The sequence below is a fragment of the Balaenoptera ricei genome, chromosome 6, assembly GCF_028023285.1.
Source record: "Balaenoptera ricei isolate mBalRic1 chromosome 6, mBalRic1.hap2, whole genome shotgun sequence".
Classification (NCBI taxonomy): Eukaryota; Metazoa; Chordata; class Mammalia; order Artiodactyla; family Balaenopteridae; genus Balaenoptera; species Balaenoptera ricei.
In genome coordinates, this window is record NC_082644.1 from 24,900,780 (window position 1) to 24,915,779 (window position 15,000).

General features: G+C 57.0%; 1 protein-coding gene across 1 annotated transcript; it reads right to left on the reverse strand.

Annotated features, from left to right (window-relative positions):
* Positions 1 to 14,667, reverse strand: LOC132367730 (NUT family member 2G-like). Its single transcript, XM_059926314.1, has 14 exons — positions 14,652 to 14,667; positions 11,982 to 12,696; positions 10,899 to 11,027; positions 9,679 to 9,851; positions 9,521 to 9,524; positions 8,931 to 9,198; positions 8,417 to 8,533; positions 7,357 to 7,895; positions 6,275 to 6,403; positions 5,105 to 5,228; positions 4,309 to 4,554; positions 3,785 to 3,901; positions 2,744 to 3,263; positions 1 to 8 (listed from the first exon to the last, which is right to left on the reverse strand). The coding sequence occupies exons 1-14, from the start codon at positions 14,665 to 14,667 to the stop codon at positions 1 to 3; spliced, it is 3,105 nt and encodes a 1,034-aa protein (XP_059782297.1).
* Positions 14,668 to 15,000: the final 333 nt, after the last annotated feature.

A 15,000-nucleotide genomic window follows, 5' to 3' on the forward strand; every position in this document is an offset into this window, starting at 1 on the left:
TCAAGAAACTGGAGAACACAAAAGACAACAGACAGTCTTCCAAAAAACAATTAGCAAGGAAACTGATCACCCACCATGAAAGGGTGTATTGATGGCATAATTTGAAAAAAACAGTAACAAAAACCATATTCGATGGAATAAATACTCAAAGTTCTGAAAGGAAAAACTTTTCCTCTGGAACTGATTACCCTGTCACATTATAATTTATAAAAGTTCACCAACAAGGGAACTGATAAATTATTTTTAATGTATGCATACAATGCAAAATTATAAATAATTAAAAAATTAAAGAACATCTAATATATCCATTTTTCTTAAAGTAAGAATGTTGAAAGAAGAAGCCAAAGGCAATATGATTTACATGACACCATATATAACCAAAAATATTGTTATTATACATAATTTTGATTATCTACAGCTCTGCTAAAAGCATAAACATTTTTATAAGATGGATATATACCAAGTTCTTGATGGTGGCTATCTTTCTCATTGTTGGTGAGAGGTGTAAAATGGGACAACCCTTACGGAAAACAATATGAAGTTTCCTCAAAAAATTAAAAATATAACTACCATGTGATCCAGCAGTCCCACTTCTGGGTATGTATCCAAAAGAATTCAAAGCAGGATCTCAAAGAGATATTTGCACACCCACATTCGTCGTAGCATTATCCAAAATACCCAAGACGTGAAGAAACCCAAATGTCCATCAACAGATGAAGGGATAATGCGGGTCTAAAAACACAAGGAAATATTTCCTTCCTTGAAATAAAAGGAAACCATGTCTCATGCTACAACATGGATAAACCTCTAAGACATTATGCTAAGTGAAATAAGCCACTCATCAAAGGACATATCATAGCCACTCACATGAAGTATCTACAGTAGTTAAAATCATAGAAACATACAAAGGTGATTGTCAAGATCTCAGGGAGGAGGAGGGAGAATTAGGGAGTCTCTGCTGTCCCAACCCCCGCCTGGGTCCTGGGGAAGGAATCAGAACTCAGAACCGGGAGAAGAGGCTTTGGCCAGCAGGGAAGGGGGGGTGAGGCCCAGGGCGGGTCCACAAAGGATCAGAGCATCTGAGTGCATTAGGAGGAAGGGGCTTCAGAGGTGGGCCAGCACAGGCCATGACGGGGGCTAAGCAGGCTGCGACGGGGGGCAGTTCAGGGAGACAGCAGGGGTCTGCTCCCTGCCCCTCATTGTTTGCTCGTCTCACCCTTATGAGCGGGTCATTTCCCCTGCTCTGATGATTCGAAGTCTCTGCCGGCAACCGCAGGACGGTGACTGAGGCCTCCACACTCCTCAGCATGGATCCCAGCTCCCACCCAGATCTGGGGCCGCAGACACCTCTCCCCCACCCCTGCTGCCCCTGTGAGCAAGCTGTTCTTGTGAAACACGGTCATAGTTTGTCAGGAGGAACTGTTTTCTATGGGAATACAAATCAGTGTGGATACCAATACACACACATGTCCAGCCATGGGTGGAAAGGGAAGGGACAGTAGTTCTGGGGTGTCTTTGCACACCCCTAGGCCCCTAAGGCCAGTCCCCACAGCCACAGCCAGATGGGTCCTCCTCCCTCAGTTGAACGAGATGCTGCTGCACAGAAATCCCACAAGTTCCACAAAGGGGCCCAACTGTCGTTTCCCTTAGACACACCTGTAACGGGTGCCCCATGAATTTCCCCGCGCCCATTCCCCTCGTTGCATCCTCACTGGGATTAAGAGGTAGCTGCCTCAACCACTCTCCACATTGCAATAATCCCAGTGGGACTAGAGAACGCTCCCGCTATGACGAGGCAGACAGTCCTGTCCCCATGGCCAAGACTTTTCCTGTCTGGTCAGGCCACCCACACAGGAAACACTGGATGAGCGGAGGGTCACCCCAGCGCCATCGCCTGGCCACTTCAGGGAAGCAGAGAGCAGCTCCATAAAGACAAGGGCCGTCTCCAGGCTCCGTCCTAGAAACTGGTTAGTGTCCAGAGGGCTGAGAGGCACAAAAGCAGCTCTCCCTCCCCAGACGGTTCAGGGATGCAGAAGATGGTACACATGCCCCAGAAGGCCCCTAGCCAAGCAGGCTTTAGAGAAGCGGATGGTGAGGGGGTCCCTGGGGAAAGTGAGAGCTGTGCGTTCCCAGGGGCAGCCTGAGGAGTCCTTGTCTATGTGGAGGAAAGGTTTGGCCACCTGTAGATCCATAGCTCCTGTGACCTCCCTCACCCTTCCTTCCTCTCAGGATCGCTCTCTGCGGAGCAGCTCCACACGAAGAAGATGACAGTGGCCTGAGAGCATTTCCCACCAAAACTATCTTTATTCACAATTTTCATACATGACTCCAAAGGTCCTGCCCACACCCACCTCCCCCACCTCCCTAACCCCCCACAATCCCAGGATCAGCTCTGGGGTGAGGAGGAGCCCCTAGGCTCCCCTGGGGGCCGCCCTGGGGGGCTCGCCCTGGAGGGCCGGCCCGGCTGTTCCCTACTGGCTGCAGTGCTTCCTCTTCTTCCTCCTCTTCCCTGTGACAAACGGGTCAAGCTTTCTCTTTCTCGGCTGTGAGGGGCGAGCCAGGCCCAGAGCCAAGGCTGGCCTCGCAGAGACCCCGTGGCCAGCCCCGGGGATGGGCAGCTTCTCAGCAGCGGCTGGGCGCCCACACAGAGCCCGCTTCCTCGACTTGGGAGCGGCTGGTGGAGCTGGGCTGGGGCCTCTTCTCTGAGGGGAGGGGGCCTGGGGAGCACTCTGGGCCCCCCAACCTCCAGGGGAGGCCAGGCCTGAGGCAGGGGCAGGACTCTGGGACAGCCAGCAAGGCGGCAGGCTCTGCGGAGAGGCCAAGAGGGAGGCCACGCTGGGGAGCGCCTCCTCGTCCTCACTGGACGCGTCCCTGGGCCCTCGGGCCTCCGGAACAGGAGACGCCTCTCTGAGAACAGACGCATCCCTGGGTCCCAGTAGAGGGCCAGTGCGCCTTTGACCCTGGGGAGGGGAGGGCCGTCCGGCCCGGAATGGAGAGACCTCCTGACGTCCTTGACAGGGAACAAAGACTCTGAGCACGAATGGGCCAGTGTCTGTTTGGATGGGCCTATGAAGAGCCTCAACATCAATCTCTGCTGGGCAGGCTTCATCACTGACCCCTCGATGGCGGTCTTGGTCGTGCCTCTGGGCACCTTGGCCGTCGTGGGACTCAGATGGACTTGAGCCCATTCCGGGTGCACTGTGGCTCGGGGCTGCCGGCCCACCTTCCTCCTCTTTCAAGGCCAGGAGTTGTTTCTGCACCAGCTGGTAGGAGGGAGGAGGACAGTGACGGCTCCACGCGCACGTGTGAGAGGAGGAGCACTGGGCAGTGGGACAATGGCCCTGGGGGGGAGGAGGGGACGGGTGACCCCAGGACTAGACTCCAAATACAGACACGGTGGCATTCCTGCCATCCTCCTGCACCTTATTCCCAGCTGTGTGTCCTTCCCTCCGCTCCCGGCTCCCCATCCTCTCCTTCCTATCACCCTGTGCTGCACCCACCCCAGAGAGGGCCCTTCCCCATGCCAGGCCTCCGAGGCAGGGAAGGGACGGACAGAGCCATGTGGGCCTCCTGTTCTGGGGCCCTAGTTCTCCCCTGCTCACTGGGGTCCCTCCGTGCCCTGGTCTTCCTGGGTGTCCCTTGTCTCCCCTGTTCTACCTGCGATCCCTCCCTCCTCTGGCTCCCCTGGGCCACCTGGTTTCCCCTGTCCCCTGGATCACCTGGGGTCCCCCCTCCCCTGGAGTCCCCTGGCTCCCTAAGTGTCCCTCTCCCTCCCCTGGCTCACTTCTTCAGGGGTGAGTCCTTCCTCCTGCTTCAGCTCCTCAGCAAGGGCCAAGACATCCAGCTGTGGGTCCGGGGAAAACAATTCTGCCAGGAATCGAGGATGAATGACTGCCTCCACCTCGGACAGAAAGAAGAGGCTGTGAGCATCCTTGGCCAGGAGTGGCCTGTGACACAAGAAGACCAGGAGGGAAAGTGAAAAGCAGAGACCCACCCCCACTCTCCTCCACAAGGCGGGGATGGTCAGCACACACACACACACACACACACACACACACACACAAACATGCACATACACAGTCACACACAAAAGATCACATATACAGATGCACATACACAGACACACAAAGGCATACACACAGACACAAACATATACACACATACATCTGCGTAAACCTCCCCGAACACCAGGCTCAGGAACAAGGAGCTGAGCTTAAGTCCCATCGGCCTGAGCAGAACCCAGATCTTGGGTGCTGAGAGTTCCATGCCCTGGCATCTTGTAGACCCCAGGCTCCAGGCCCAGCCTACCTTGGTGACAGAGTCTTCCCGGGAACGCAGCTCTTCAATGTTGCTCAAGAGACACGGGTCCAAGTAGGTGTCGTCCTCTTCCTGCTTCAGCTCATTTCCGTCCTTTCCACATTCTGCAGGTGACTTGCCTGTGGCTGAGTAGACGTGCCCCACCAGCGCCTCCATCCTGTCCACATACTCCCTCACAGTCTCAGGGGGAATCTCCTTGGGCGCCTTGGGCTCCGGGGGCCACTGGGATCTGTGTGGCTTCGGGTGCGAGGCCTGGGCCCTGGGGCCGGACATCCTGGGAGCACAGGCTGAGGCAGAGCAGGAGGAAGGGAAGGAAGGTGAGGGACTCCCGGTCCACCTCCTGACCACCGAGCGCACGTTGGTGAGGGCATTGTTTGGGGGACGTTGATGTGGGTGTGGGAGGGGTCAGGACCATCTGAAGCCTCATGCACAGTTGGAGAGGGGAGGTTAGGGGGTCATCTAAGAGAGTCACAAGTAAGGAAGTGGGGAACCTCCAATTTTCTAGGGGTCTCCCCATCAAGCCCACTTCTTAGGCAGACTTCGTGTGGGGTCCTTTGACAGGGAGGTGTGAGAGGAGTTACGAAACTGACCAAGTCAATACCCCGTAGTGACAAAGGGCAGCTGAGACCCCACCCCCCACCCCCCGCCTCGGTGGCTGTTTTGGTTGAAAGACCAATGCCCCTGTCTTGAAGGAAAAGGATCCACATGGGGACGGTGGCCAACCCTAGGCCCTGTTACCTGTGCCTTCAGCTCCAGTGGGAAGCTGGGTGCCTGGCTGAAGGCGCACTTTCGGGGCTGGGGGCCCCCGAGGACCCAGCTTCGGTGGGGCTGGAGGAGGCAGGTCCTGCGCGCACTGCATCCACTGCAAATGCTGAATGTGCGTCTCCTCCTCGGCCGCAAATTCCATGAACCTGGGGGGTGACGGAGGCACAGGCCACCCTGAGAAAAGGGCCTGGGTTCTGGAGCCCAACAAAGGCAGCCAAGAATGAGGCACTGGGAGAGGATGTGCCTTGGGGCCGTCAAGGCCCTGTGAGGTGCTGTCCACAGCAGAGAGCTGCTCCTGGAAGTGATAACAAGATCTGGGACCCTTCCTGCCTCACCAGCACTGGAGGGCATTCAACAGCATAGACCCAGGTCTCTGAATTGAACCAGGTCAACGGGACACATGGCTGACCCAGGGGGCACCCTCCTCATGCCCCCGTCCCCATCCAGAACCACATGAAGGGCTGACAGCCAGAGGCTGGAACAGGCATGTGTTCCCCACAGGGGTCCTTGCCCGAATCCAGGACCCTGGGCTAGGACTGAGACTCCTGGAACATAGACCTGGAGACAGGGCCCAGGAGAGGCTGGACGATGTGGATGCTGAGCTTAGAGGAGAGGCCTTCCCTTCCTCTGAGAGGCGCTCGTTTGTTTGCTTTTGTTTCTTAAACCAAGGGGATTACCATGGAGCAAACACTGGAAGGGCCGGAGACCCTTGGGCCAACGACAGCTGGCTTCCCCAGCCTCTTCAGGGATGCCAGGGTACCCACACAGGGCACTTTTCATGAGGAGAGGTGGTCCCAAATCTATGTTAGTGGCCGCCAGCCACCCACCACTAAGGAAGCAGCAGGCTGGCGGGTGGAGCTCTTTCCCCGGCCCAGCCCATATGGCCGGAGTTGGACCCCTACTGGACACACAGCTTCACCCTGCCCCGTGCTAAGACCTTCATGTCAAGGCAAGGGTAGGTCAAAATCAGGGGAAGGCAGAGCTCCTGGTGGAGGAAGGACAGAAGTCTCAAACTCTCAAGGTGAGGGATGGGTTTCTGGGGGACAGTAGGGCCCCTGGGCTGCGGGGACCCTGTGCTGGGTGACAGCCCTTCTCCTCTGTCCTCTCTGATGAGCACCCCCACGGCCAGACCCTGCCCTCACCCACTCGCCTCACCCTCCACGCAGCCCCTGGGCCCAGGACGCTGACTCACTTTTCCGCCCTCTCGTAGTAGATCATCCGGTCAAGGTTGCTCAAGCGCCGCCATTCCTGCACGGCCCTCCACAGTCCCTCTTCCAGCGGCATGTTGGGATTCAGGCGGGCCACGGATCGAAGCACTGGGCTGTAAGCCCTCGGGGTCAGTCTCCGGGCCCAGCCCAGCCCCCACCTGCCTGACCCCACCCGCCCATGTGGACCACACATCACTCAACCCAGAATGACTGAGCAACAGGAGGGTGAGAGGCGGGTGTCTGGGAGGGCAAAGACAAGCCTTCCCGGCCACTGCTGTCACCGCCTCACACTCACTCAAGGATGACCATCCACTCCCAGGCTAGAGCTGGGACATTGTGCCTTGGGGAGCTCTTTTCCTCCTCAAGGCTACATTTTCATAATAAAAATCATCATCATCAATGAGGCGTGGCATGTGCCAAGCAATCTGCTAACACTTCATAGATTAGCCCAAGGCGTCTTCTGCACAGTCCTCTGAGTGAAGTGTAAGTGTCCCCTTTTTACGAGGGACCGGAGGTTTAGGATGGAAATGCCTGCCAGGCTCACAACTCTAGTGGGAGAGAGCCCACGCCCTTAGGAGAGCTCTACCATCACCCTGTTCCTCGTGGAATTCTCCACAACGAAGTGGAGGCATGCATAAAGCGCCCTCCTGGGCCCCGCGCTCCTCTCCCTCCTCTGAAGTGACCTCCCCTGGCCATGTACGCTCAAGTCCTGTATGAAGGACACGGCACCACAGGAGAGTGCGGCATCCACTCCTGGGCTCCTCACCTTACACCACGACCCTCTCTGACTGCAAGTCTTCAGTCCATATTACCATGAGAATCATGGAAGAGCAAGCTGGCCAGACTCACAGGGTGGTGGGGCCAGTTGAGATAGGGCACATTTCAGTCCTGATGTCACAGACTGGCAGGCCCACCCATGTGACCGACAATGTGCCTTCTCATAGCATGGACATCGCCCTCACACCTTCCTTCCAGTATCCCTAGAAAGCTAACGTGCGAGTCCATCCCCAGTTCCTCTTTATCTAAAAGCTCCCATAAGCTCAGGACCCCCTGAGCGTTCACTCACATGAGAAAGCAGGAAAAAGCTTCTGCATCAGGACTCAGGTGAAAGTGTCTCCGGGCCAGGGGCTTGATGTGCTGCCAACGTCGGAAGTTACTGTACTCTCTCTGGGGGTTAGAGGAGCCATCGTGCGAGGCGTTGGACTGGTTGGTGGCCAGGCGGCCCTCCCTGGAAGTGCCATGTGGCCATGGCCCAGAGTTCACTGGGCGAATGATAGGGGCCAGCTGGGCAGCTGGTGGTGGAGCTTGAGGAGGAAAGCCTGGGGTCCAGCCTCCCTTGCCAGCCTGACTTCCTCGAGAGGGAACAAAGACTCTGAGCACGAACGGGCCAGTGTCTGTTCGGATGGGCCTATGAAGAGCCTCAACATCAATCTCTGGTGGGCAGGCTTCATCACTGACCCCTCGATGGCGGTCTTGGTCGTGCCTCTGGGCACCTTGGCCGGCGTGGGACTCAGATGGACTTGAGCCCATTCCGGGTGCACTGTGGCTCGGGGCTGCCGGCCCACCCTTGTCCTCTTTCAAGGCCAGGAGTCGTTTCTGCACCAGCTGGTAGGAGGGAGGAGGACAGTGACGGCTCCACGCGCACGTGTGAGAGGAGGAGCACTGGGCAGTGGGACAATGGCCCTGGGGGGGAGGAGGGGACGGGTGACCCCAGGACTAGACTCCAAATACAGACACGGTGGCATTCCTGCCATCCTCCTGCACCTTATTCCCAGCTGTGTGTCCTTCCCTCCGCTCCCAGCTCCCCATCCTCTCCTTCCTATCACCCTGCGCTGCACCCACCCCAGAGAGGGCCCTTCCCCATGCCAGGCCTCTGAGGCAGGGAAGGGACGGACAGAGCCATGTGGGCCTCCTGTTCTGGGGCCCTAGCTCTCCCCTGCTCACTGGGGTCCCTCCGTGCCCTGGTCTTCCTGGGTGTCCCTTGTCTCCCCTGTTCTACCTGCGATCCCTCCCTCCTCTGGCTCCCCTGGGCCACCTGGTTTCCCCTGTCCCCTGGATCACCTGGGGTCCCCCCTCCCCTGGAGTCCCCTGGCTCCCTAAGTGTCCCTCTCCCTCCCCTGGCTCACTTCTTCAGGGGTGAGTCCTTCCTCCTGCTTCAGCTCCTCAGCAAGGGCCAAGACATCCAGCTGTGGGTCCAGGGAAAACAATTCTGCCAGGAATCGAGGATGAATGACTGCCTCCACCTCGGACAGAAAGAAGAGGCTGTGAGCATCCTTGGCCAGGAGTGGCCTGTGACACAAGAAGACCAGGAGGGAAAGTGAAAAGCAGAGACCCACCCCCACTCTCCTCCACAAGGCGGGGATGGTCAGCACACACACACACACACACACACACAAACATGCACATACACAGTCACACACAAAAGAGCACATATACAGATGCACATACACAGACACACAAAGGCATACACACAGACACAAACATATACACACATACATCTCCGTAAACCTCCCCGAACACCAGGCTCAGGAACCAGGAGCTGAGCTTAAGTCCCATCGGCCTGAGCAGAACCCAGATCTTGGGTGCTGAGAGTTCCATGCCCTGGCATCTTGTAGACCCCAGGCTCCAGGCCCAGCCTACCTTGGTGACAGAGTCTTCCCGGGAACGCAGCTCGTCAGTGTAGCTCAAGAGACACGGGTCCAAGTAGGTGTCGCCCTCTTCCTGCTTCAGCTCATTTCCGTCCTTTCCACATTCTGCAGGTGACTTGCCTGTGGCTGAGTGGACGTGCCCCACCAGCGCCTCCATCCTGTCCACATACTCCCTCACAGTCTCAGGGGGAATCTCCTTGGGCGCCTTGGGCTCCGGGGGCCACTGGGATCTGTGTGGCTTCGGGTGCGAGGCCTGGGCCCTGGGGCCGGACATCCTGGGAGCACAGGCTGAGGCAGAGCAGGAGGAAGGGAAGAAAGGTGGGGGACTCCCGGTCCACCTCCTGACCACCGAGCGCACGTTGGTGAGGGCATTGTTTGGGGGACGTTGATGTGGGTGTGGGAGGGGTCAGGACCATCTGAAGCCTCATGCACAGTTGGAGAGGGGAGGTTAGGGGGTCATCTAAGAGAGTCACAAGTAAGGAAGTGGGGAACCTCCAATTTTCTAGGGGTCTCCCCATCAAGCCCACTTCTTAGGCAGACTTCGTGTGGGGTCCTTTGACAGGGAGGTGTGAGAGGAGTTACGAAACTGACCAAGTCAATACCCCGTAGTGACAAAGGGCAGCTGAGACCCCACCCCCCCACCCCCCGCCTCGGTGGCTGTTTTGGTTGAAAGACCAATGCCCCTGTCTTGAAAGAAAAGGATCCACATGGGGACGGTGGCCAACCCTAGGCCCTGTTACCTGTGCCTTCAGCTCCAGTGGGAAGCTGGGTGCCTGGCTGAAGGTGCACTTTCGGGGCTGGGGGCCCCCGAGGACCCAGCTTCGGTGGGGCTGGAGGAGGCAGGTCCTGCGCGCACTGCATCCACTGCAAATGCTGAATGTGCGTCTCCTCCTCGGCCGCAAATTCCATGAACCTGGGGGGTGACGGAGGCACAGGCCACCCTGAGAAAAGGGCCTGGGTTCTGGAGCCCAACAAAGGCAGCCAAGAATGAGGCACTGGGAGAGGATGTGCCTTGGGGCCGTCAAGGCCCTGTGAGGTGCTGTCCACAGCAGAGAGCTGCTCCTGGAAGTGATAACAAGATCTGGGACCCTTCCTGCCTCACCAGCACTGGAGGGCATTCAACAGCATAGACCCAGGTCTCTGAATTGAACCAGGTCAACGGGACACATGGCTGACCCAGGGGGCACCCTCCTCATGCCCCCGTCCCCATCCAGAACCACATGAAGGGCTGACAGCCAGAGGCTGGAACAGGCATGTGTTCCCCACAGGGGTCCTTGCCCGAATCCAGGACCCTGGGCTAGGACTGAGACTCCTGGAACATAGACCTGGAGACAGGGCCCAGGAGAGGCTGGACGATGTGGATGCTGAGCTTAGAGGAGAGGCCTTCCTTTCCTCTGAGAGGCGCTCGTTTGTTTGCTTTTGTTTCTTAAACCAAGGGGATTACCATGGAGCAAGCACTGGAAGGGCCGGAGACCCTTGGGCCGACGACAGCTGGCTTCCCCAGCCTCTTCAGGGATGCCACGGTACCCACTCAGGGCACTTTTCATGAGGAGAGGTGGTCCCAAATCTATGTTAAGTGGCCGCCAGCTGCCCACCACTAAGGAAGCAGCAGGCTGGCGGGTGGAGCTCTTTCCCCGGCCCAGCCCATATGGCCGGAGTTGGACCCCTACTGGACTCACAGCTTCACCCTGCCCCGTCCTGAGACCTTCATGTCAAGGCAAGGGTAGGTCAAAATCAGGGGAGGGCAGAGCTCCTGGTGGAGGAAGGACAGAAGTCTCAAACTCTCAAGGTGAGGGAGGGGTTTCTGGGGGACAGTAGGGCCCCTGGGCTGCGGGGACCCTGTGCTGGGTGACAGCCCTTCTCCTCTGTCCTCTCTGATGAGCACCCCCACGGCCAGACCCTGCCCTCACCCACTCGCCTCACCCTCCACGCAGCCCCTGGGCCCAGGACGCTGACTCACTTTTCCGCCCTCTCGTAGTGGATCATCCGGTCAAGGTTGCTTATGCGCCGCCATTCCTGCACGGCCCTCCGCAGTCCCTCCTCCAGCGGCATGGTGGGATTCAGGCGGGCCACGGATCGAAGCACTGGGCTGTAAGCCCTCGGGGTCAGTCTCCGGGCCCAGCCCAGCCCCCACCTGCCTGACCCCACCCGCCCATGTGGACCACACATCACTCAACCCAGAATGACTGAGCAACAGGAGGGTGAGAGGCGGGCGTCTGGGAGGGCAAAGACAAGCCTTCCCGGCCACTGCTGTCACCGCCTCACACTCACTCAAGGATGACCATCCACTCCCAGGCTAGAGCTGGGACATTGTGCCTTGGGGAGCTCTTTTCCTCCTCAAGGCTACATTTTCATAATAAAAATCATCATCATCAATGAGGCATGGCATGTGCCAAGCAATCTGCTAACACTTCATAGATTAGCCCAAGGCGTCTTCTGCACAGTCCTCTGAGTGAAGTGTAATTGTCCCCTTTTTACGAGGGACCGGAGGTTTAGGATGGAAATGCCTGCCAGGCTCACAACTCTAGTGGGAGAGAGCCCACGCCCTTAGGAGAGCTCTACCATCACCCTGTTCCTAGTGGAATTCTCCACAACGAAGTGGAGGCATGCATAAAGCGCTCTCCTGGGCCCCGCGCTCCTCCTCCTCCTCTGAAGTGACCTCCCCTGGCCATGTACACTCAAGTCCTGTATGAAAGGAGACGGCACCACAGGAGAGTGCGGCATCCACTCCTGGGCTCCTCACCTTACACCACGACCCTCTCTGACTGCAAGTCTTCAGTCCATATTACCATGAGAATCATGGAAGAGCAAGCTGGCCAGACTCACAGGGTGGTGGGGCCAGTTGAGATAGGGCACATTTCAGTCCTGATGTCACGGACTGGCAGGCCCACCCATGTGACCGACAATGTGCCTTCTCATAGCATGGACATTGCCCTCACACCTTCCTTCCAGTATCCCTAGAAAGCTAACGTGCGAGTCCATCCCCAGTTCCTCTTTATCTAAAAGCTCCCATAAGCTCAGGACCCCCTGAGCGTTCACTCACATGAGAAAGCAGGAAAAAGCTTCTGCATCAGGACTCAGGTGAAAGTGTCTCCGGGCCAGGGGCTTGAAGCGCTGCCAACGTCGGAAGTTACTGTACTCTCTCTGGGGGTTAGAGGAGCCATCGTGCGAGGCGTTGGACTGGTTGGTGGCCAGGCGGCCCTCCCTGGAAGTGCCATGTGGCCATGGCCCAGAGTTCACTGGGCGAATGATAGGGGCCAGCTGGGCAGCTGGTGGTGGAGCTTGAGGAGGAAAGCCTGGGGTCCAGCCTCCCTTGCCAGCCTGACTAACTCCAACAGCTGGAGCAGTCACAACGGTCCCCATCACAGGGGTTGCTATGAATACGGGTGCAGGACATGCAGCACTCCTGCTGAGGGCCCCTGGAGTGCTCCAGTTGAGGGGGGCCTGAGTAACGACAAAGGTCTGAGTCTGGGGGGCCTCCACTGGCCTCCCTTGTGACCTGACTTGGACAGTGAGGTTGCAAGCCCCAGGGGCACTGGGGCCACGGCCACCATTAGCCACCAAAGGCGTCCTGGGGAAAGCTGGCAGCAGAAGGCTGCTGCCAGGAGGGAATGCTGGGGTGAGGGGACGTGGCAGGTGCTGCTGCCAGGGTGGCCGGTGCTGGGCGCCAGGAATGGGTGGAGGGAAGGGCACTGCCGTGAAAGTAGACAAGGAGGCACCGGGGTTCATGGTCACATCCGTTCCCAGCACTGGCCATGCTGTGGAGGCAAAGGAAAGGAGTGAATGGAGGAGGAGAATGGGCAAGTGGGACTGAGGCTTTCTGTGGCATCAGAGTGTAAATCTCCACAGGTCAGGGACACTTGGACAAGGGAAACTGTGCAGCGTGCAAATGTCTTCAAGTGATTTTCATGCCCTGATCTCCAGTTGAGAATTATTCCACTGGTGACCCCGCGCCCATCCACCAAGGTCCCTGACCCCTGTCTGCCGAGAAGAAATCGCCTCAGCAAGCACTGACTTGGAGAGCCTCCCTAAGGCACCCCCTGGCACCTAAGCCTCACAGGCTGTCTCCCAAGATCTGGAACTGTGTGGACATCCGCTCTGTGAGAAATGCCCCTCAGCCGGCGTACTAGCAGGTAGGGACCTTCTCCAAGGTAAGTTCTAGGCACCCAAAGGCCCTTTGTGGACAGGTATTGTGTAAAATATTAGGGCCCCACCTCCTCCTCAGTCCTCCTTTTCCTGATGCTCAGTAGAAATCCCCTCTTTCTTTCCTAGCCTCACAAAACAAAACAAAATGCTGGAAAATATCTCTCTAATGGAATCCTGATACAAACCCATAACACTGGCCCAGAATGCACCTGCATCTCAGAACAACCCACAGCAGACAGGTAACATGGGCCAGGTCCTGCCACCGCCTCCCCAGTGCCCAGAGTCACTGTCATCACTCAGGAGTTCTGTTCCTAGGAGGCGGGGGTAGGGGGAGTGGTGTGTGAGAAGTAGGCGCGTGTCCCTTAGATTCTGTCATTTCACAGCCAGTGATGGCTGCAGAGGATTAAACAAGGGCCAGGGAATTGTCATGTTACATTGGTTATGGGAGTACAGACCGCCTGTGGTCCTTCCCCTTCCAGCTCCCAATAACGGAAAGACAATCTGAGAAGCAGGCATAAGCCAGTTGCCATGGCGATCAAGTTGTCTGGATCACATCCCTGTTCAGGAGAACAAGGTACACACCACGGTGCACCTAATTAACCAGAACAGGTGTCATAGGACGTTTAATAATAACACAGAAGATTGTCTTCCTGCCCCTGGGCTACACTCCTTCCCCCTTTAAAAGAGGAAGCAGCCTTCACAGACATTCCGCCCGAAACAACCCCACTCCACATCTGTCCCCTGTCCATGAAGGAGTGACAGGAAATATGAACAAACTCTTCCTCTCAAGGCAGCCTGAGGGTCCACCATGAGATACTGGACAAGATGAAGTAGGTCTGAAGTACTGCGATTCCACAAAAGGAAGAACAATTCAGAGCAACTCAGGAACCTGAGCCCTCTCTTGGCTGAAGTTACACGGTTGCCCATCCCCTGTTGAATCCCAAGCAACAGTTGCCTGAACTGAGAAGTGAGCTCTGGGCTGGGAGGAGTGGACGAGGTGTGGGCTGCGGCAGTTAGAGTAACCTCCTGCCTAGCTCTCAGAGAGGACACTTCACTGCAGGTGTGGCCACACACAGCCCCACTGAACAGTTTTCTCACCAAGACCATCTCTCCCCACGGCCCCCTTAGATACAGTATGCTCCTGTTCAAATCCCTTAGAAAGATATGGTGAGGCAAGCTTCAGGTGCCTCAGGAACACAAGACAGGTCTAGGCTTTCCTCATGACCCTCCTTGTGTCACCACCAGGACATCACACACATCCTTACACACATGTTTCAAAGTGGCTTGTCTCCCTTCTAGAAAGAATCAACCTGCCTGCTGCCATCCTTTCTCCATAGCCAGGGCAATTCTTCTTGATCCACCTCCAATGACCCCTCCTCCCCAGTGCAGTCTCGGGTTTCTTCAGGCTCCCCAGTCTCCCCAGGTGAAATGTCCTCGTGTGTCCAGGGCTCTCCTCTCCCTCTACTTCAGTCCAACTGTGTGCCCACCGTGAAGTGTCACGTGTGAACCCGAAGGATGTGAGGGATGGCAGGGTCTCTGAGAACACACCCCCAGCCTATAGGCTTACCTCCTTCTGAAGCCATCCTGCAGGCTTGGGCACGGACTACTGCTGCCTGGTAGCCTCAATGAGAAAAGTCAAGACCAGGACCCAGAGAGTGACCTGCTTCAACAGACGCTCAGGATCCAACTGAAGGAGGGGCAGGTTTGAGTCATAACAGTAGAATGTGGCTGAAACATTCTGCAGTGGGGGAGGGGCAGAGGGCACGTGGGTCTGGGTAGGGTGGGGGTGGGGAGACATTCCACGAGGGCTCTGGCAGGTAGGCAAGAACCGGAAGTTCCTTCCACCTCACACAGTGGCAACACAATTGGCGTGTGCCTCTTTACGCAGTTTATAGACTGTTTTTTTGATTCACGGC

Coding starts and splice junctions, on each gene's coding strand:
- LOC132367730 (XM_059926314.1), bottom strand. Junction 11,028..11,981: donor GCTTTTTCCTGCTTTCTCAT/GTGAGTGAACGC, acceptor GAGGGCTTACAG/CCCAGTGCTTCGATCCGTGG. Junction 8,534..8,930: donor GGGAAGACTCTGTCACCAAG/GTAGGCTGGGCC, acceptor TTTCTGTCCGAG/GTGGAGGCAGTCATTCATCC.